Here is a 22,878-nt window from a genome sequence, read left to right as displayed (position 1 = left end):
GATAATTTCTAGAATTAAAGAAGTCATTATTGAACCAACAAGGTACAGCAGGTAAAACATTTGGCTTGTATGTGCCAGACCTAGGTTCCATCCCTGGCTCCATATGGTCCCGGAGCACTGACAGAAATGATCCCTGAGTGTAGAGCACTGCTAGGTGTGACCCAAAATTAAAAATAAATAAATAGGGGCCGGAGCAATAGTACAGCGGGTAGAGCATTTACCTTGCATGCAACTGACCCAGGTTCGATCTCCAGCATCTTGTACGGTCTCCCGAGCACCACCAGGAGTAATTCCTGCATGCAGAGCCAAGAGAAGCCCCTGAGAATCGCCAGGTGTGACCCAAAAAGCAAATAAAATAAGATAAAATATAAAAGTTTAAAATAAATAAACAAGTCATTAGGTGTTAGTTTAAAAAGTCAGTGGGGTCGAGAAGAGAAGGGGAGGGGAGAGTAAGATTGACGGCGTGGTGCCTGCGTGTCCAGCAGGCCTGGTGATGGTGCTGAGAACTCATTTCTTGCATCCAGGAAGGAAGAGTCAAACAGATCGAGACACTTCTCTGCTTCCCTTGGCTTTGTTCCAAGAATGGCCCTGACCACTCACAGACCTTTCCTTCTGTAGGAACCTTTTCAAAACCCCTTCATCCTGTGTTGGTGAGTTTGTGAGCCTTTCTGGACAGGAAACCAAGTTCAATTCAAAGAGGGAACTTGGTCATACCTTGCGTGATTCTAGTGAGCCCCACACAGTGCTCAGAGCTCAGGAGTGGTGAGGGGTCAGAACTGTAAGGTTTGGGAGGGACCTCGGGGCCTTTTCTCTTAACGTCCTCTTTGTGATGCCATTTAATTACGTGTGCAGATGTGGCATTGAGCGTGGCAACTTCAGGAGGGGGCTGGGGACGCTCGGTGAGTCAAGCCGCTGTCTGGAAAGGCCCCTGTGCCATGTGTTGTGTGTCTGTTCCAACTCTGCCTTATCACAGTGGCCTTAGTGACAAGGCCTGGTACAGCTCTCTGCAGAGTCTGGATTTTCACAGCCTCTGGACCCCACAGTCTCAAGCCCAGCTGTGAGCTCTTAGGAGCAGAAGTGTTGGAACACTGAGTGCCCTGGTAGTAGAGACTCAGCGAGCTCAAGTACTAGAGGGAATTTTATTTGTCCAGTAAACTAGAAGCTGATGTATGTGTTTCAAGTGTTTTCATTGATTTAGGCCAAGGTGTGATGTGACATTGGATATTAGAAAAATGAAACACTGAAATGGATGCTTTGTTGTTAAGATAGTTGAACACTGTCCCTCCATACCAGTTTCCCCATCATCCCCCTATACACACACACACACACACACACACACACACTTTTTTTTTCAGAGAATCACTGTGATGTACAGTTACAAACTTATGAACTTTTGTGTTTGCATTTCACTGATACAGTGATCATTTACCCATCCCCCCACTGGTGCCCATTCACCTCCACCAATGATCCCTGTATCCCTCCCACCACCTTCACCCCAACCCCCACCACCCCATCCTGCCTCTGCGGCAATGCATTCCCTTTTGTTCTCTCTCCTTTTGGGTGTTGTAGTTTGCAATAGAGGTATTGAGTGGCCTTCATGTTCGGTCTATAGTCTACTTTGGGCATGCATCTTCCAACCTGAATGGGTCCTCCCGACATCCTCTACTTGGTGTTCCCTTCTCTATCTGAGCTGCCTTTTCCCCCACAGTCTCAAGCCCAGCTGTGAGCTCAGTTTCCAAGCTATGGGGCAGACCTCCTGGTACTTATCTCTACTACTCTTGGGTGTTAGTCTCCCACTTTGTTATTTTATATTCCACAGATAAGTGCAATCTTTCTATGTCTGTCTCTCTCTTTCTGACTCATTTCACTTAACATGATACTTTCCATGTTGATCCACTTATATGCAAATTTCATGACTTCATCTTTTCTAACAGCAGCATAGTATTCCATTGTGTAGATGTACCAAAGTTTCTTTAACCAGTCATCTGGTTTTGGGCGCTCTGATTTTTTCCAGATTTTGGCTATTGTAAACAGTGCTGCAATGAACATACAAATGCAGATGTCATTTCTACTATACCTTTTTGTCTCTCCGGGATATATTCCCAGGAGTGGTATTGCTGGGTCAAATGGGAGCTCAATATCTAATTTTTTGAGAATCGTCCATATTGTTTTCCAAAAAGGGCTGAACCAGTCGGCATTCCCACCAGCAGTGAAAGAGTCCCTTTCTCCCCACATCCACGCCAACACCGGTTGCTTTTGTTCTTTTGGATATGAGCCAGTCTCTGTGAACACACACACTTTAAATCGCTCTTCTGTCTGGACAAGAGGGATTTGTAGTCAATTTTCAATCTTTGCTGTTTTTGTTTTGTTTTGTTTTGTTTTAATTTTTGGCCCATACCTGGCAGTCCTCAGGGCTTGCTCCTGGCTCTGTGCTCAGGGATCACTCCTGGTGGGCTCAGAAAACCACATGTGGTGCCAGGATAGAGCCCAGGTAGGCCGTGTGCAAGGCAAGTACCCTGCCACCAAGAGGCCTCCCGATCTTTCACGCCTGTTTTGCAATATTCTTGGGAAAAGTCCTAGTGGAGCATGTGTGTGTGTGTGTGTGTCTGTCTGTCTGTCTGTCTGTCTGTGTCAGTGTCTGTGTCTGTGTACTGGTATTATTTTGACACAGAGAAAAGACCTGCAGTGCTTTGAGACAACAATTCTGAGGCCTCCACTCTACCTTCCATCTCTCCTCCCTGCTTCCTGTCTTCTAAAGATGAAAGTGAAAGAGTTAGTGAGGGCTTGAGACCACCCCAGGCCCCTACTCATCAGAGCTTGGAATTTTCCGATTATGGAACATGGGGGGTTTGATTCCCAGGGACAGTCAGAAATGATTAATGCCACTTGTCTGCCAGCCTACCAATTAGACTTGGTAATGAGTGTATGTTCGCCTGCCGTCCTGTGGCCTTCGTAGGTGTAACTGAATCTTCCCTCCGCACTAGGGTTTGGTCTGGGCTTTTCTATGCTCCCCAAGTTTTCCAGTGAAACAGTGGGGGCTAGCTAAGCCTGGCGCTTCAGCCCAGGGTGACATGATTAACGACACCCCAGCACAGCTGCCCAGCTTCAGAATCTCTCCTGCCTCCCAGTCTCCTGTGTTGGCACAAACCAGCATCGTGGCAAGTCCAGCCCAGCCCTGAGAACAAACCCAGGAGCGTTCCCCGCAGCCAACAGTCCTTTCCTCGGAAGAGCCCGAAGGTTTGCTTCGCTTACTGTCGCTTTCATCTCAGGGTGGCTGTGAGATTGGAACTGGAGGAAGCCTCTGCAGGGTCTCCTGAGAGGAATTTCCCATCGACCTGGCTAGTGAGCCGGGAAGGGTAAGGTCTGAACCTCTCCAGGTGGGAACCTGCTCTTAGAGGGCCTTGGTCCCATCTCAGGCTGCCACTTTCCTCCTTCAGGCCATAACCAGGACCCCCAGAGACACCCCCCTTCTCCCCACGCCAGAACAGTGAGCGCTTCCCTGTTCTTGACCCCTCGTTGCTTTCCTGAGGGACCCTCACTGCCCGCCTCAGTCTCCCCTTGGAAGAAGCTGCTTGCCACTCCTGACTGCCCAGGCCATTATTCAAGTTGGCAAGGAAGCTGTAAACTCATCTCTGCCCTCATGGGAGGCCCTTCCTGTTCACATTCCTCAGGAGACAAGCGAAGGATTTTTGGTGGAGTGAGTATTGTGGGTGTGCAAAGCATGCAGCTGGGACATTGCCCCACCTCCGCCGGGGCCGTCCTGGGCAGAGCCCCTGCAGCATCTTCTCGGGGTGCCTGCCTCTCCCCACAGCCTCCTCCCTAGGGCTCTGCTCCTGCCCCTGGGCCGGGGCCCGATGCGTTGGCAGCAGCGATGCCGGGAAGGCTCTGGCTGGGGAGATGGTTGTGCACTTAGTCACTTTCGATGTGTTTTCAAGAGTTTTGGCAAGCATCGCTCCACATGTCGCGGGCCGGGCCTTGGGCTCGGAGGGAAGCTGAGCCAGCGTTTAGGCTTTGAGGAAAGAATGAAGAGGCCGAGGCTGTGTCAGGCGCGGCCCAGTGCCCAGCGGCCCTGATTTAAGCAGCATAAAATCATCCCTAGGGACCAGTAATGGGACGCCCTGCCCCAAGGTCAAGACTTGACTCAGACCTGAGGAGGTGATGTTTGCGTTCTCCGGAGCACCCCATAGAGGGGAAACTAGACAGAGCCGGGGGCCGGAGAGCCTGTGTTCTTAGGCCCCAGGGATGCCAGGTCATGTGCTGCCCGGTCTAGCCTGCCTTGGCTCCTGCCTGGAGGAAGTGCTTGCGAGATGCACTCACAAGAGGTCTGCGAATCTGATTCTTTTCTCTTCCCCCCTTGTTGGGGAGGGAGGAAGAGCAATATGGGTCCTGGGAGCCGTACCCCTAGTCTCCAGTGGTGAAGACTGTCCTGGTGTGGGGCCTCGTGGCACTGCTTGTCATAGTGGTCCTAAGGCAGCTCCCTTGCCCCCCCAATGCCCTGGCTCAGGTGGTCTAAATGAGGAAAAGAGAGTTGGCACGCAACTTTGGCAGTCCAGGTAAGAGGCCAGGAATGTCAGTCACCTGGGCCAGGGGCTGGCCGTGTTTACCCTGCAGTGGGAGGCCTTCACACCACCTCCACTCAGCCCCTCCCTGGCTCGTAAGCAAACACTCGGCAGGGCGGGATTTCAACCCCGATGGCTCTGGTGGCCATTGGCTAGCACTGGACATGAAAACTTGGCTTACTTGGGAAAAAGCAGGTCAAAGGTTCACCCGCCCAGAGGAAGAGTGGTGCCTTTTGGCTGTCCTTTAAACATATCTACTTCTTGTTCTTGATTTTTTTTTTCCTGGATGTTGGATCTATGTGAGAACTCTCATTGTGATTGCTCAAGAGGCAGACAAGGGGGGCTGGAACAATAGCACAGCGGGTAGGGCATTTGCCTTGCACTCGGCCGACCCGGGTTCAATTCCCAGCATCCCATATGGTCCCCTGAGCACCGCCAGGGGTGACTCCTGAGTGCAGAGCCAGGAGTAACCCCTGTGCATCGCCGAGTGTGGCCCAAAAACCAAAAAAAAAAAAAAAAAAAAAAAAGGCAGACAAGGGTTCTGGGGCCTCCGGCACGAGATTTCACATGGAACAGGAAGGGCCGAGGGTTGCTGTGCAGTGTGTAGGGACAGAGACAACAACTGCGGTTCTGAGGTGGCCCGGCTCCCTCTGAAGCTTTGGCTTGTACTGGCCCGCCCAGCCTGTGGTGAGCCCATGAGGTGGGCAGGGCTGGCTGAGTCGTGGCTAGGGAACAAGGAAGAGCAGCTGTGGGCAGTCAAAGGACCGCCCTGCAGTGACCTACCCTCTGTGGCAGAACCAACACCAGAACCTTACGGCTTCTTGCCATATGAACTAATGTCGCAGAACATACAAGTTGATTGATTTTCTTCATTTGTGTTCTAAAAAAGGTGCAGGGAAAGAAAGAGCTGAGTGAGTGAGTCATGTGGGAGCCTGCACCGCGGGCAGGAAGCTGGACTCTCACCTGCTTTTGGCATTTGAGTTCTAAATAGATTTCCAACATGTGTAATTTTAAAATATTTTATGTATTTGCTCTAGTCTAGTGGTTAAAATGGTATTTGCGGTATTGATGTGTGTAGTTACTGTGTCCCAACACCACCCAAGTAAGTGCCCAAGAACCTCCACCATGTGGAAAATCTGCACTGTAGCACTGTCGTCCCATTGTTCATCGATGTGCTCGAGCGGGCACCAGTAACGTCTCCATTGTGAGACTTGTTACTGTTTTTGGCATATAGAATATGCCACGGGTAGCTTGCCAGGCTCTGCCGTGCGGGCGGGATACTCTCGGTATCTCGGAGAGTATCTCGGGATACTCTCCAGAGGGGCGGAGGAGTCGAACCCGGGTTGGCCACGTGCAAGGCAAATGCCCCTACCCGCTGTGCTCCAGTCTGTGGAAAACCAGCGTGTGAAAACCTTGAGGTCTTCCAGCAAAGGTAAAACTTGTCTAAATCCCCAGATCAAAGGAATAAGTGTGCCTCTCCTTTCCAAGGGCTGGAGCGATAGCACAGAGACGTCACTGGTGCCCTCGTGAGCAAATCGATGACCAACGGGTGACAGTGCAGAGCCACAGTGCCCCTTTCCCAGCAGCTAGGGCTACTGGAGTGAGGGAGGGGCTTGCTTTCCTGTCCCAGGCAGGGTTAGACTTCAGGACACAGCACTTCTCACTGGGAAGCCCAGGAGCCATGGCCAGGCTGCGTGTCAGAGGGGAGAGCCCCCTGGAACGGGAGTCAGGCGGGAAGTGGAAAGGAAGCTGCAGCTTGCCTGACAGACCTCTGGCTCGAACCCCTGCCACCCGGCGGGGAACAGCGGATCTGGGGGAACGGCCCCACTCTGCGTGTCCCTTACTTATCCAGGTCAGGCTTGGCTATCGCAGCTTCCTTTCCTTGCTGATACTTTTCCCATCCGAGTTGAGCGGGAGGTTTCGTGGTTTCTGTTGAAGCAATTAAATCCTTTCTGCAACCGAAGAAAGTCGTGTTTTTTTTTTTTCCAGAGTCAGAGCTGTCATACCCCTCAAATGGAGGAACAGATTCCAGCTGCAATTTGACAGCTGCAATTTTGAGAGAAAGCGCTGAGCACACAGTTTGGGGGTGAGGGAGTCTGAACGTGTCCTGGAGGGGCAGTATAGGAGCAAGTGCTTCCGGGGCCCAGTGCCGGGGGTGGGGGGGGGGGCCCGGCACACCAGGTCCCGGAGAAGCCCGGGTCCGCACGCACATGCTGGCCCCTGCCTGCACTCCCTCCTCCTCTCGACGCCATTGTGGCCACTGGGTCACACTTACCTGTGGAGGGCCATTGTCTTAGCCCTCCTCCTGAATCAGCTGCCGTCGAAAATCTGTTCTGTTTGAAAGGTCAGGGGTCAGGTTCGAAGCTTCTAGAGCTCCCAAGTCCCCTCTCCAGCCTCTGCCAGTTCTTTCCTGCCGGCTGCCCCTAAGCCAGGGCAGAGCTTTCGCAGTGACAGGGCAGCCTGGTGAGCAGAGCAGGGCGCAGGCTCCCCGATCACACTGGAGCAGGAGTCAGAACTCGCCTCCCACCCAGCGTGAGTTTTCTCTTCTCTGGTGAATGTGAACAGCAGCCGCCTTCTGCCCGCCTCACCTGCTCTCCCTCCAGACGCCTGCTTGGCGGGGCCTTGTCAGACCTGCACGCTTACCCACCTTCCCCTGCGGAGGTTGCTGGTTAAAGGGAGGGGGGGCAGGGAGAGGCCCTGGGCAGCCCAGCCCCTCCCAGGGAAACATGGAGGAGAAAGCCTGTTTTCTTTCTTTCTTTTTTTTTTTTTTGTTTTTGGATCACACCTGGCGATGCACAGGGGTTACTCCTGGCTCTTCACTCAGGAATTACCCCAGGCGGTGCTCAGGGGACCATATGGGATGCTGGGATTAGAACCCGGGTTGGCCGCGTGCAAGGCAAACGCCCTACCCGCTGTGCTATCGCTCCAGCCCCAGAAAGCCTGTTTTCTTTTCTGAGTGGTCTGAGGACACCCTTGGGGGTCCATTGGTTGTCTTGGTGACCTAGAGTTGGGGGTGCCACACTAAGGAAGGGAGCCAGGTGGGAGGTGGAAGAATAGCAGGGCCCCCTCTGGACCCCCGATGGCCCTAAGACCAGGTGGCAGAGCACAGCTGGACCGAGCACCCCGCCTCTGCGCACCTGAGCCCAGTGACAAGTGGTCTGGTCAGAGAAGAGCGTCCCTCCTTCATCCCAGCTGACCCTCGCTGGCGGCAGGCAGAGGAGTTGGGGTCTGAGCAGCTGGGAGCAGGCGCCCCGTCCAGTGGTGTTTGCCTGTCCCGGCCTGGGCCCCAGGGCCTCCAGGAAGCCCCCCCCCCCGCCCCCCGGCCAGCAGCCCTGGTATCTGGGGCGTCTGGGAGCCAGAGCTGAGGGAAGAGCTGGTGAGCGCCATTTCAGGCAAAGAACCACATTGCCGCCCTTTGAGAGTCTCTTCCCGACTTTCTTCTGCTCCCTTCTCCTTCCTCTTCCCCGTGCCTGTCACCTCATCTCTCCCCTTCAGGTATTTGTCTGAGACAAATGGGTCTCCTTCCCTAAGGCAGCGCGGCCTCCTGGCCGCCGACAGCGGAAGGCTGCGGTGTCCCCACAGAGCCTGGACAGCTGGTAAAGCATTAGGAACCCCCTCCCCGAAGAAATCCATTAACGAGCTCGGGCCGGTGCACGGTGTGAGCTAACCCATCACTCCTGTCGTCGTCTGCTGAAACTTTGGAGACATTGATTTCCAGCCGCTCGGGCGCTGCTGAGAAGTGAGGCTCGGGCAGGCTCTTTGCTGCAGCCTGCTGGGTGGGGGCATTTTTATCTTATCAAGCTAAAAGCCCCAGGAATAGAAAGTTTTCCGTGGGGGGAGGAGGAGAGGACTTGGGCTGAGGAGAAGGCACCGGTCAGGAGGGCCGGGCCGTCCTCACACAAGACCCGTGAAGTCCCGGTGGCAGCCCCACGGTCTCCCTCTCGCTGGGGCTCAGAGAGAAGCTATTGATTGTCTGCAGCCCAGCGGGGATGACCGAGGGCCCGGAGGAGGCGGCAGCCACCGCCTGCTTTGGAACAGTCACGGCGCGGCTGCAGCGGCTCTTCCGCAGGCTCCCCAAGAGCCGCTCGGACTCCCAGAAGCTCCCGGCCCTGCAGAGCTTCTGTCCTGAGGCTCGCTTGGCCCCAGGTAGGTTCAAGGCTTTCCAGACAGGGTGTCCAAGGGGACGTGCGCGTCCCAAGGCCTCAGCCAGGGGTCTCCCTATGCGGCAGGGAGGGCTGGCATCTTCGCAGCCTGGTCCTTAGGCTGAGCTCAGCACCCCCTGAGAGCGCCCCCCAGAGACCAGGCTCAGGTGCAATGCAGCCCCCCTGGTGGGTTTCGGTGCAACGGGCTGACCTGAAAGTTTCTGAATTGGCCTTGGACCACTCCTTTGCCGAGAATTCAAGGGGTCACTCTAATCAGCGTCCCCGAGAGGGTAGAATATGGGTGTCTTGGTTGGCCGCCGTTTTCCGTTGTTCTGGTCCAAGAGCTCAAAGGAGCATGAGAGCTTGCTAGGCTATTGCATCGGCCTGAGAGGACCTCGGGGAGTGAAGTGAGGGGCAGAGGCGTCTCACCTGAAAGGATCATGGCGGGTGGATCGCACCTGGACGAGCTGGGCCCAGGCAGGCTCTGGGCAGGGCATGGGTTCCCTTGGGAAACACGGATTCGCTCGAGAACACTCCTTGCTGGCCTCGGATAACGGACGGTGTGTGAGGAGAGAAAGACAAAGCACAAGAAGGAGAGAGCCAAAGCATCCTAGGATCGTAGGTCAGAGGAAGGAGGCTGAAGCCAGCGGAGGTCTGTCTGTCAGTGGCTCCTGCCTTCCGGCCTCCACTCTTCCCGCTGCGCTCTGTGGTCTCAGGCATCTTTCATTTCCGCAGCACTCTCCTGTGGAAGTATTCAAAGGCTTATGCTTAGCTTCAGCATGATCATTCCCTCCAGAATTCTGGTCTGTAATGGGCGTGGGAAAAGGATCATTCTGTTTCACAGGAGCCAGCTCAAAGTCAGGCCCCTTGCTGGAGGTGGGGGGGTGGGGGGCGGGTTAACGTTGCACCTCACCCCACATTTTCCTCATCTTACTGAGCTGCTTCCCATTGACGGACAGATCTCTGGGCCTGTGAATCTTCCTGGTGTCCCCTTGGGCACTCAGGAACAGGTGGGCCCCTAGGTGGCCACAGTGCTGGGTGTGGGGATGGACTGGAACTGAAAAGTCACCTCTGGGCTGTTCTTGAAAGCAAAGTAACGGAGACAATACAAGGGCGGAAGAGACAGTCCGGTGGGTGGTGTGCGCGCCTCACACACGGCCGACCCAGAGTGATCCCTGAGCGCAGAGCCAGGCATAAGACATCAGGCATTGCTGGTTGTGGCCTCTTCCCCACCCCCTGCCCCCACTCCAAAAAAAAAAAAAAAGATGCTACATCCTTGAGAACGGGGAAAATGATCCCTTTTCTGATCAAGGTTTTACCTTTGAGAATGGGAATGTTAATTCAAGACTAACCCCATTTGGGGACCAATCCTCTTTAGCCTGCCCGAGTAATTCATCCTTCTCCGTCGCATCATCTGTACTATGGCTCTTGAGGGACAGCTGGGTCCCGAGTTCCTCTGTTTGCATCCTCATCGTGTCTTTATGTTCCCCGGCCCCATTCAGGACTCGTCAGCAATTTATTCCCTTGCTCCTTTGCTGTTCGGCCCAAGGAGTTATAGATTTCACAGAATTGATCTGTGGGTGGCAGCATTAGGTCAGGACAGAGACTGCCTGTAGCTGCAGCCTGGTCGTTAAACGCATTCTGCCAGACAGGATTGCCTGGAAGACGGGTGTGGGGTGGGCAGGTGTCCAAGCTGATGGCAGCAGAAGGTCGCAGACTGGAGACTTCCCGAACAGCCCATCTTACTGCAGAGCACTGTGAACTACCCTTAGTGTGTGCTGAAGTCACCGGGCCCAGAGCCAGGCCAGTTTCTGTCTGGCAGCTCAGTTCCTGGCTGTCGCCTTTGTCCTACAGATCAACCTCTTAGCGCCTCAGTCCTCCCCGTGAAAAATAGACAGAACCCAGCCCTGAGCTGCGGCTGTGAGGCTGAAACACAGCCTGGATGTCAGTAAACCAGCTGGCGTGACCGTGCCACGGCAGGGTCCTCCCTGGCAGCTATGTAGTTTATTATTCCCAGAAAGACTTCTAACAACTGTGCCCAGTGGGTCATCTGTGCAGCCTCTTCTCAGCTGTGTGTTCTTCTCACCCAGAAGGCCTGAAGGCTGTCCAGGAGGAGGAGGAGGAGGAGGAGGAGGAGGAGGTGCCTCCGAACACTCCCGCCACTGAATTCCCTCCCGCCACTGAATGCACCACACCACTTAATGAACAGGCAGCGCTAGAGCAGCCCACCAGGCATCTGAAGGAGCTAAGCAAGCTTGTTGCCAAGGAGCATGTTATAGATCATTTGAAAAGACGCAAAGGGTCAGCAAGAAACGTTCCTCTCTCTCTCTCTCTCTGCAAAGGTCTCTGGCGCTCCTCACGCCCGCTGTAAAGCAGCTTAGGGGAGTGACCTGCAAAGAGGCCCTCAGACGTCATCTGTTTACTCTCCTTTTTTGCTGCAAAAATCTCCTTTTACCTGGTTGGTTGGCGTTCAGTTGGTGGTTGGAAATCTGAATACAAGCGACATCAAAGCAGGTGTGGAAAGACCAGTTTGGTGCCGTGGCCAGATTGTCCTATAAGCACCGAAGCAGCCTGCGCCTGGCCTCCCGTGACCTGCTGTGACTGTCCAAGTCGGACAAGTGTGCCTGCACTGGAGCCTCTGCGTCTGGGTCTGCCTCCTCTGCCAGCCTGCGGTCCACAGCTGCCCAGGCGGGACGTTTTGCAGCCTGTTTGGTACCAGAGTCCCCTCAGGGTTGGCAAGAGACTAGTTGCTCCTTGCCCCCTTCAGAGTTTTCTTTCAAAAAAGCAAAAAGAGAGTGGGGCCGGAGCGATAGCACAGCGGGTAGGGCGTTTGCCTTGCACACGGCCGACATGGGTTCGATCCCCGGCATCCCATATGGTCCCCCAAGCACTGCCAGGAGCAATTCCTGAGTGCAAAGCCAGGAGTAACCCCTGAGCATTGCTGGGTGTGACCCAAAAAGCAAAACAAACAAACAAACAAACAAACAAAAAAAAGCAAAAAGATAAAAAAAAGAAAAGCTTCTGACTCTTTCCATATCTGCTCCTACCGCAGGAGCCCACATCCACTCCCGCTCCCCCCACCTCTGGGGGCCTCAGGGAGGGGTGCAGAAGTACCCGAGCCGGGGGAGGGGACCTCTTCTGCTTTGTCTCTCTTACACCCAGAGCAGAGTGACACATGCCCCGAGGAGGGAGGCCCCTCCTGAGAGAGCGTGAGCGGCGAGCGTGCACGGCTGCCCTCTCCACACGGACAGGCATGCCATGGGCTTGTCGCTGTTTGCTCGTTCTCTTAAACTCAACTGTCTACAAGGTCTTAAAGTATTTGTTCTTTGCTTATGGTGCTCAGACAATGCGACTTATTTTTATATCTGTATTGAAGGAAAGAAATGCATGTATGTATATTCTTTTTATATACTTGTTCCTATGATGGAAAGTCTTTGGCTATTTCTGGTTTTCTTTGAGAATAATGAGTTACTGGGTCATATGTTTAAAGGAGAGGATACCTGCACCTTTAAAAAAAAGTGACTAGTGGGGGCTGGAATGATAGCACAGTGGGTAGGGCATTTGCCTTGCATGTGGCCAACCCGGGTTCGATTCCCAGCATCCCATATGGTCCCCTGAGCACCGCCAGGAGTAATTCCTGAGTGCATGAGCCAGGAGTCAGCCCTGTGCATCGCTGGGTGTGACCCAAAATGAAAAAAGAAAAGTGACTAGGCAGATGGAGAATGATAGGAGATAAGGCAGCCCTCTGGTCTGAGAGCTTGGGATGCCTGTTCAGAAACGGTGCTGTCTTTGCACTTCTGTTGGTGAGACCAGTCTCTAAATGCAACTCAGACTTTGAGAATATGGCACCGAGGGTAGGTGACAGTCTCCTGCATGCGAGGGATACAGAATAAGAGAGCAGGCTTTTCCTTGCAGGATCCTATCTCAAATTAGTCATTCTAGCTTTTCCAAACTTGTTCCCTTATCCACAGTCGGTCGAGGACATAGTCTCGGGGTGCTTACTGTCACGCCGAGGGCCACTACTCAGCTGCCTCCACACTCTGTCCCGGCTCCATATCCCTCAGTGTTGTTGTCAGCTGTCACTCTGTGGCAGCAGGAAAAGGCCAGTAAATAGGTGCATCCCTTCAAGGGGCTTAAAGTATCGTTGGGATATATGATGTCTACAAAGATATACCTAAAATTATTCAACCAAAAGATGGGTTGGACATAAAAAGAATCAAAGTTTCGCTGTAATAAAAATAATGGAATCAGTTTAAATTAATCTTAGACAACCGTGGGAGTTGCGGCTACAATAGAATGTCATAAACATTGGACGCATAAATTAAATAAACACAACCAAACTCACGGCATGAAAGGGGGATGAGCCCTCACCACCCTCCATGTAGGGAGCCAGGTAATACTATTTGAAGCTGGAGCTGGAGTGATAGATAGCACAGCGGGTAGGGCATTTACCTTGCACGCGGCTGACCCGCTTTCGATTCCCAGCATCCCATATGGTCCCCCAAGCACCACCAGGGCTAATTCCTGAGTGCAGAGCCAGGATAACCCCTGTGCATTGCCGGGTGTGACCCAAAAAGCAAAAAAAAAAAAAAAAAAAAATTGCTTAACTCAATTAAATTGGTAAACCAATGCTTTTGAACATAGATACGCCAGAACTTTGGGGACAGACCATGTGGGAAAGGTGGCCGGGTTCAGGCCCGCCCGCCACCCTCCCAGCATAGAACAGGCATCATGGGCAGGCCTCGGCTTCCTGCCTTGTTGCCTAAACTTGTTGTGAACTGGCCTGTCCTCCCTCCACCCAAAAGAACCTCCTTGCCTTTTGTTGGGGTTTGCAGCCTAGGGCTTGTTGGAGAGAGATGATTCATGGATCAAGAGGCACTTCCCCACCCTTCGTAGGGAGAACTGGGCCTTTGCAGGCCAGCCAGTCAACCAAGCATCTGCCGGGCTGGGTATGCTGGGAAGAGGGTACCGAGAGGGTACCAACCTGGCAATGGGGCAGGAATAGGGTCAGGGGGGATCACTGATTCATTAGCTCCAAAGGTCAGTCCCTGAGCAATTTCCCACTGAGCCACTGCTACTGAGCAGACCTTTCAGCTGCTCTCTGCCTGGGAAGCAGAATGATCACTTGGGGAGACAGTGAGGACAAGATGTTTTTGCAGCCTGCACCCCGCCTCAGCTCCCCGGCCCTGCCCCACCTCCTGAGATTTCTCCGCTCTCTTCTGGAGCCGGGATCCTACTTCCCACAGCCCCGCCCATCCCCGTCCTCTGCTTTATGTGGGAACTGAAGGTTTTGATCCGGACATGAACATGCTCGAGCACATCCCTCTCATCTCTGCACAGAGAGCCCTGCTATACGCAGGGGCCCACCTTACCCGGCTGGAGGTGCTGGCTCCAGCACCTCAGGGGGTGACCTGTCCCCTGCAAGCAGGAACTACCGTTTAGGGTCTCAAGATAGCAGGGGTTCCGGTTCTTTCCTGGAAGCATAAAGACGCGGATACCCAAGCGGAGCACCTGCCCGGGAGTGGGGAATTTCCATTTCTGTCTGCCAGCCTCGCAAGGAGGCGAGGCAGGAGGCAGGAGGACACACGGCCAGTGTTGATTTTGGCAATGGCCAGAGACCTCCATGCTTGTGACTTACGCACTCCCGCCTCTCCGTTCTACAGCAGCACCACCCTTTCACTATTCTGCAGTGCCACCGTCCTTTCGCCATTCTGCCCTACTGCTCTGGAGCCCTGGAAAATAGGGCTGGAGGGAGGACGGGGCAGGTAGCAGGACCATGAGAGCTTGGGACTGGCTTCACAGGCTGAGCCAATAGGAAGCCGAGGACCCAGATCAAAGTCGCCTGGGGTTGGCATGCAGACAGATCCAATTTGCTGGGCACCTGCTGTGGAGGCCACCCCAGGCCACTCTACCCCCAGGCACCGTTCACTGTTTTTTTATATATATACATATATATGTTCCCTCGACTTTTGGCAACAAATCCACAGCTAAGGAGGATGTCATTTACCTGCATCTTGCAAATGAGGAAGTTGAAGCTAAATAAATTCCCTGTTCTACTGAGGTCAAGTAAATGATCCAGGTAATCAGAAATAAGACTTGGAGTCCTCCCTGATCTTTGACCTGCAGGTCCAACTCTGCCAGCTCCCTCGTGGCTGTGTGGGTGCTGTGTCCTTGCCCCGTTCCCGTGGACTCGATGCCACACAGCCTGTGCTCCAGGGAGCTGCCGGGCTTGTGTCAGGTGTGGGGTTCACAGGTGCTCGTGAATGAGGCTCTGCTGCCCCCTTGTCTCTCCCAGGGGGCGGCGGGAGAGCTGGCCTGGCCACTGTGCTCATCCTGTGCCAACGACAGAACTGTGGGTATGCTTCGGTCTCCCGGACGGGGCAGCCCAGAGAGGGAGGCCTTGCAGGAGAGCCAGCTCAGGGCAGGCCCATAGCACGGTAGGTGCTGACGCTCCAGGCCACCCAGCTTGGCTGAATGAGGGTGGGAGCTGTGTGGCCCCTTGGCTGTCCCGTGCTCTCCCGCCTCCTCCATGCGGTGAGCACTCTGTCCGGATGGCCTCCAGTCAGCGCCCCCAGCCCTCTACTTACAACGGAGCCCATCCCTAATCTCAGCTAAAAGTGGGCCACCCTTGTGGGCACGTTGATGGTGGGGAGGCATTGGGGGTGGGGGGGGAGGATTCTTGCTGTATTTCTTTTTTTTTCTTTTTTCTTTTTTTCCCGCTTTTGGGGTCACACCTGGTGTTGCACAGGGGTTCCTCCTGGCTCTGCACTCAGGAATTACCCCTGGCGGTGCTCAGGGGACCATATGGGATACTGGGAATCGAACTCAGGTTGGCCGTGTGCAAGGCAAAAGCCCTCCCCGCTGTGCTATCGCTCCAGCCCCCTTGCTGCATTCTTCTTAATTTTGCTGTGGATCTAAAACTTCTCTAAAAAAAAAACCCAAAAAATTCAGTCACAAAAATGAGGAGTAGAAATCATTTACAAGGGTGACATATTTGTCACAGGGTGGGTCTGTGCTGACGTCAGGGTTCACTCTGGGGGTGGGACATTCAGAGGCTGGGATGCCACACCGGGCCTTTAGAGGGTGCTACTGAGCAGATGCACTGCCCTGAATCCCTCTGTGCTTTGCCGAGTCACTTCTGCCCCATCCCTGGCAACCACGGATGTTATTTTGCCTAATTGCTCCTTGGCAGAGCCTGGGGGCAGGCAGAATTAGTCTGAGAGCCCCACTTTATCTCGGGACCTTGCATTTAACACTGGCACGGCTCGGTATCACTGCAAAGCTTCAGTTCAGAAAAATTAGCTGCTTAGTTCGTGTGGCCTATACAGAGAGTGTGCGCGCACGCACATGCGTGCATGCATGTGTGTGTGTGCATGTGTGTGTATGTTTGTGTATGCATGTATGTGTACATGTGTGTGGGAGGGACAGCTCTGTTGGGAAGCAGCCCTGGGGCTCAGCGGAGGTGGGGTTTCTGCATTCTGAGAGATGCAGTATCTTGGCCCTGGATGTCCCACTATCGGGGTCCCGTCCTCTGCACGGCATCCTCTGGGCAGAGGTGACCGCAGCCTCTGGGCTTCACCCCGGTTACTGGTGGTGAGCCTCAGGGCAGTGCAGGCCAGCGGGGGAGCAGCAGGTCCTGCCTCCCTCGTCTGTCTCTGATATCCAGCAACCACCTGGCCAGGCCTAAGGGCTCAGGGCCCCCCTAGGCATCTGCTTTACGGGTTCAGTCGTACCCCTAAAAACAGATGCCTTAGCTGAGGAGACAGCTCAAAGGACTGAACTGGTTTTGCAGGCAAGAGTCCCAGGTTTGAGCTCTGGCACCGCATGGTCCCCTGGAAACTGCCAGGAGTGTCCCCTGGCAGTTCCCCCAGTATATGCATTGAGTCCTGACTCGCCCCTCAGAATGTGGTGTGACCGGAGGAGGGGCTGTTGCAGAGGGAGGCAGGGAAGCCGCACGCTGGGGAGAGATGATCCCAGTGCAGGGTGACGGCCACCGGCCGGAGGTGCCGAGGGACCCTGAGCCTGTCTCTGTCCTGGCTGCAGGCTCTCTCTTCTGGGCAGGTTGGTGCCCCTCGTCTCTCCCACACTTTCCCTCTGTCTCTCCCCGGCTCTGAAGCACAATTACTTCCTGCAGATCTCCCCTGGGAGTGGGGCAGGGTTTGTGTGGGCAGGATAATGGCGAGCGAAGCGGTAAGTCTGGCTCCCAGATGAGGACCCGACACCAGTGCTCTGTCCCCAACAGATCCAGGATCTGCCCTCTTGTCCATCCTGGCTCCCCGTTGGGGCAATCTGTCCTCCCTCTCAGCGCCAGAGCTCCCTCCATTCTTTGGCCCCAGGATGGGGGGGACACAGGTCACCTCAAAGTTCTTCAGAGCCTCCTGCTCATGCATGAGGCCCTTCCCAGACAGGGACTTCCATGGCCTCTGCCTTATTAACTTGAGGCTTCTGCATTGGCGGCCGTCACGGAGGCTAAACCTGCTGTGCCTTGTTTATATCTGTGTGTCCCTTTCTCCCCGGGAGCCCAGGCAGCGGGAACTCTGTGCTCACAGCTCCTGTCTGGGGGATGGAGCCACTCTAACTGTGGGCTGGCTACCTCCCTCCATCCCTCCCTCTCTCCCTCCTGTCCGTCCTTCCTTCCTTCCTTCCTTCCTTCCTTCCTTCCTTCCTTCCTTCCTTCCTTCCTTCCTTCCTTCCTTCCTTCCCCCCCCTTTTTTTTTTTTTTTTGCTTTTTAGGTCACACCCAGCAATGCTCAGGGATTAATCATGACTCTTGGCCTCTTGGCTCAGGAATTACTCCTGGTGGTGCTCCAGGGACCATATGGGATGCTGGGGATTGAACCAGGGTCGGCTGTGTGCAGGGCAAATGCCCTCCCCATTACCGCTCCTCTTCCCCTCTTCCCCCTTCACCCCATTCCCTTTCCTTGGCCACACTGAGCACTCACTGAAGGCTGTGGACCCTAAGGGTTGCCCAGCCTGCGAGAGGAGCCACCAGGGCGGAGGGGACACAACCATGGTCCCACGGTCCCGGAAAGGGCTTGCCTTGGGGATCTCGTGGGTTCCCCCCCCCCACACACACACACACCGCAGACAGGGTCAGGAGCCCTGGCTCCACAACCCCCACAGAGCCTGGGCCTTTGCAGGCGGGGAGAGTGCGGGTGTGGGCAGTGGGGCAGGAGCCCTCTGTGTGCGAGGGCACAGCTGGGCGGTCTGGAAACCCCAGACTCACACATGCTGCTCCTCGCCCCCTCAGAGCAGCGCAGTCTTTCTGAGTTCACGCGAGGCCGGCGTGAGAGAGAATCCCACGTCTGAGGCAGACACTCGCCTGGCACTCCCCCTCTCGGCACAGTGAGACTCACACCCATGCCCTCCCGCCTCACCCGCCTTGTTTCTGCCAGGAACCCTGCAGCTCCTGCATCAGCCTGGGTGGGGGTGTGGAAGGTGGTCCAGGGGTGTCCCTGGACTAGACCGGTGCCCCCAACAGCACTCTTCTGTGTGGTATCTGGCCAGGATGGCCTCATCAGACCCTGGCGCGTTGCACCAGTGCTGGCCAGAGATCTACGGGGAGGCCCCAGGAGGCATGTGGGTGCTTGCAGGGAGATGGTGCAGGGTGAGCGATGGGCTCTGTGGAGGAGTCGGGCAGCCTCCAAAAGGTCTAAAGAAGGGGAGCTCACCTGTAGGCGGGAGCGAGGGGAACAGCAGAGCTTAGAGAGGCCATTCCTGAGAGAGGCCAGAGCTGGAGATGCATCTGGTTAGACTGTGGAGTCCCGGGATCTCTGATGTCCCTGCAGGGGGGAGTGCCAACCTGTCCAAGGAAAGTGCCCGGCATTCACCTTAGGGGTCCGAAGGAAGGGGCAGTGTTGGAGAGTGGGGTCTCCTGTCAGTGCTCCCGAGCAGAGCGGGAAGGAAGGGCATGCCCACCCCACACAAAGACCTACTGTGTCTGGGGAGCGTGGTCCTCCTCAGCCCCGCTAGCCCGCCTGGCTCACTTCTCCTCACAGCCCAGGGCCTGCTGCAAGAGAGCCGCCCAGCCCTTCCCTGGGCACGAGCCCCACACCACACACGCGCACACACACACACACAGACACACACACAGACACACACAGACACACACCACACACACACACCACACACATACACACATACACACAGACACACACACACGCATACACACACAGACACACACACAGACACACACACATACACACACAGACACACACACATACACACACAGACACACACCACACACACACCACACACACACACACACACACACACAAATCTCCATTTTCAGGTCCTGTGGCCAACAAGGCAGGGGGCCCCTCTGACCTCCTTGAACCACACAGAGATTTGAACATTTCACCTGCTGGTGGGCTGCGGTTGAACTCCTTGCCTGCCAAGTGTTTCCTCACCCCAGGTCTCCGCACGTGCTCCCCTTCCCATGTGCAGCCAAGCCACACAGCCTGCTGCCCCTCCAGCATCTCCTTCCTTGGTCAAGGAGGTTCTGGGGAGTGCCCGGAGGGTTCTTCAGCATCCTGGCCATGCCCTGCACTGTGGCACCGCACTTCACCTCTCTGGGCCCGTCTCCCTGGCCCCGAGTCCCTTCCCGTCTCTGGCCACCACTCCCGCGTCCACGGCGTGACTGAAGAAGCGCCTGCTGCAGGCTGATGTCTGCTGGCTGTTTCCGCTGGCGGAGGCGGCCCACATTCGAGACAGCAGGGGGAGCGGCTGCAGGCCTTCCTGGGAGCATCCCTGGGCCCAGGCAGTTGGCTATTACCCGTATTTACAAATTAACAAAAACCAGGCCAATGATCATACAGAGTGGCGGGCACTCACCTACCATGCTGCTGACCCAGGTTCAGTCCCCGGCATCCCATAGGGTCCCCCGAGTACCGCTAGGAGTGATTCCTGAGGGCAGAGCCAGGAGTCACCCCCGAGCATCACCAGGGTGGCCCAAAACCAAAATGAGCAAAAGCACCACCTGCCCTCTCTCCCCCTGCCCCAGAGCGTCATGGCCCCTGGGGATGAGTGTGATTTAGGGGACGGCATGCCAGCCTGCAGCTGGTGGTCTCGGCACACCTGGTCTCCCCTGTAAAGCGGCAGGAGCAATGCTGGCAGGGGCAGTTTGCGAGGGCATGCCGTGCTGGTGGGGGCAGCGCAGGAGGTGGGAGCAGCCCAGGCCTCCAGCCTTCACCCGCCTTCCTCTGTCCAGGGGCTCTCGGCTCTGGGAAGCTGTGGGCACCTCCCGGGGGGGGTCTCTGGAGAAGGGGGGAGAGCCCAGCCTGACACTAACCCTGCTGGCTCTTTCCCGCAGACTGTAAGTTCACGTGCCACCCGGAGTGCCGCGGCCTGATCCAGCTGGACTGCAGACAGCAGGGCGGGCCGGCCCGGGACAGACCCTCTGCAGAGAGCGCCCACGCTCCACCCTCCCGCCAGGTAGGCAGAGCTCGGGGGTGGCCGGCAGTCTGTGTTGGCTGGATATCAGGGCCCCCTGGTCTCTAAATGAGGTGCATGGATGTGTACTTAAAATTCACACCCGATTTGTGTGTGTGTGTGTGTGTGTGTGTGTGTGTGTGTGTATGTGAGTGTGCCCAGACCACCAAAGCACTCATAGCTGGTGTCCAGCGGTTCAGAACCATCGAATATTCCCTGCCTCGCTTGTGATGCTGGCTACAAGTTCGAGTGTGTTTCCGACTCACTGGTTATAGAGAAGAGATTCCCAAGACCCACCCCCGGCCACGGCTCAGCTCCTTTATTGGAGCGGCTTACCTGGCTCAGAGGACACTGAGCTTTTGCTCTGTAGCTCAGGACCAGCAGGAAGGAGGAGATGCACAGGACACACTGGGGAGGAGGCGGCAGAGCTGAGCGCCGGTGCAGCCTAGAAACTCTTGGGAGTTCATCCTTTTGCGATTTTCTGAAGGTTTCATTTCTTTTTGTTGTTGTTTTGTTTTTTTGCTTTTTTGGGGGGGGGTCACAACCCGACGATGCACAGGGGTTACTCCTGGCTCTGCACTCAGGAATTACTCCTGGTGGTGCTCGGGGGACATATGGGATGCTGGGAATTGAACCCGGGTCGGCCATGTGCAAGGCAAACACCTTATCCGCTGTTCTATTGCTCTAGCCCTGAAGGTTTCATTTACTGGGCCCAGTGGAACCCATCATGAACCATTGTTGAATGCCTGGACTCCAGCCCCTTTTTCCCTCCCCAGAGGGTTGGTAGTTGGTAGAGGAAGTAGAGTGGGTGGGTAGGTGGGTGGGAACCTTCTGATCCCTGATAACCAACTCCCATCCTAGGTCACTCCCCAAAAATTCCTCTTAGAGACTCTGCCAAAAATGGGGACAAAGGACATACATGTATATTCATGATAAACACATATTTATTATCACACACCACTTCCGGGGGGAAGAAGAAGAGACTATCATTCTCCCAAGTGTGCTCAATCCTGCTTTGGATTAATCCTCTGAGTCAGAGGAGTGGTGTGCATGGGGGAAGGGTCCCAGGGAAGATCGGAAGATCCTTTAAGCCCCAAGGTCCAGGACAGGGGGGGGCTGCTGGGGCTGAGAGCCCTCTAGTCTGTCATCCTGCCGGCCAGTGAGCCAGGCCAGGTGGGCAGCTGAGCCAAAAGTGCTCTTTCTCCAAGGCAAGGTAAAGTCCAAAGCAGCTCTTGGTTCTGGGTTTTGCTAAGAGATTGGAATCAGGAGGTGTCTGAACTTTGATGTTGAGGATTTGGAATGCAGACAAGAGGGCATTTTTTTTTTTGTTTCTTGCATTGAACAAGTCACTATTGAGTATCTATTATAGTAATAATACATATGCGTGAAAATGGGTGATAATAAATATGTCAGAATTCTTTTTTATCCTCAGCTGAGCTTACATCCTGACAGGGGAGGCGGAAGACAGACACAATAATATATACAGTGGCACAGGCTGTAGTCACATGCTTTGAGTACAACTGTGAAGTTGTTTCTGTCAGGAGTAATCAGGGAAGACTTCCTAGAGGAGGTAATATTTGATCTGAGCCTTAGAGTATGAGTCAGAGTTTGCTGGTCAGGGAACTAAAGGCGTGTTCCAGGACCTCATCCATTTATTCACTTAACAACTATGGTTGTTAAGTGAATAAATGGAATGTTGCCCATTCAACATTCAAATGCCAGAGACTTAGTGATGGAGAAAACTGCTGTGTTGAGGGGCTAAATGTCGACAAGTAAACCCTGGTTTTGTGAAGTTTGTTGTCTATAGCGTGGGGTGTGAGAGAGAGGTTACTTCTGGAAGAAAATATAGTACTGGTGGCCTCTGGGTCCAGCCCAGGTCCCTGTCACCTGCGTGTGCTTTCTGGCCGTGGTGCTCTGACCACACTGCAGAGGCTGGGTCTGTTCTCTCCCCCCAGGACACCCTCATTAAAAAGCAACCAGGTGTGTTTTTGTAAGGATGGCACCAGATTCATTAGAAAATACAGGCTTTAAAATGCACGTCCTCCTGGGGCTGGAGCGATAGCACAGTGGGTAGGGTGTTTGCCTTGCATGCGGTCGACCTGGGTTCGAATTCCAGCATCCCATATGGTCCCCTGAGCACCGCCAGGAGTAATTCCTGAGTGCAGAGCCAGGAGTAACCCTTGTGCATCGCCGGGTGTGACCCAAAAAGCAAATAAATAAATAAATAAATAAATAAATAAATATTTTTTTTTAAAGAAATATTTTATTGAACCACCGTGAAAACAAAAAAAACACAAAGCTTTCAGGTTTAAGTCACAGTCAAATACTGATTAAACCACCATCCCTTCACCAGTGCACCCGTTCCACCACCAAGAACCCCAATACACCCCCCTCCCACCCCACCCCCCATCTAAGTAGCTGATGATATTCCCATTATTCTCTCTATATATTGAGTACATTTCATATTTCAATACAGAACTCACTATTGTTGATTGGAAATTTTCCCCAACAATCAGGCCTGCTGAATAAGCATCATCTAATAATTCCTCTTCCTTGGTAAAAGTGAAGACTTTGAGTCCGCGGTTTTGGGTTTCTAATATTTTAGCTCAGTTCACAGTCAAAATGGATGGCTGCAAGAATCTGCTCTGGTGCCAAAATGGGTTAGGAGACCTCAGGATCACAGTCAGTAGGCGGGAGGCTCTGCTTCTCGTGCCGCGGCTCTTGGTTCATCTCTGGGTGGAAGGCGC

At 54.5% G+C, this 22,878-nt stretch overlaps 1 protein-coding gene across 1 annotated transcript in view; it reads left to right on the top strand.

The window, feature by feature from the left end:
* RASSF5 (Ras association domain family member 5) overlaps window positions 1–22,878 on the top strand; it is a 75,736-nt gene that overhangs the window by 5,085 nt on the left and 47,773 nt on the right. Inside the window, exon 2 of the mRNA XM_055144502.1 lies at window positions 20,013–20,134. Within this exon, the coding sequence (XP_055000477.1) occupies window positions 20,013–20,134 (122 nt within the window). The remainder of the gene's footprint in view (window positions 1–20,012; window positions 20,135–22,878) is intronic.

The sequence above is a fragment of the Sorex araneus genome, chromosome 7 (assembly GCF_027595985.1).
Source record: "Sorex araneus isolate mSorAra2 chromosome 7, mSorAra2.pri, whole genome shotgun sequence".
NCBI lineage: Eukaryota > Metazoa > Chordata > Mammalia > Eulipotyphla > Soricidae > Sorex > Sorex araneus.
This window is presented reverse-complemented; position numbering and strand designations above follow the sequence as displayed.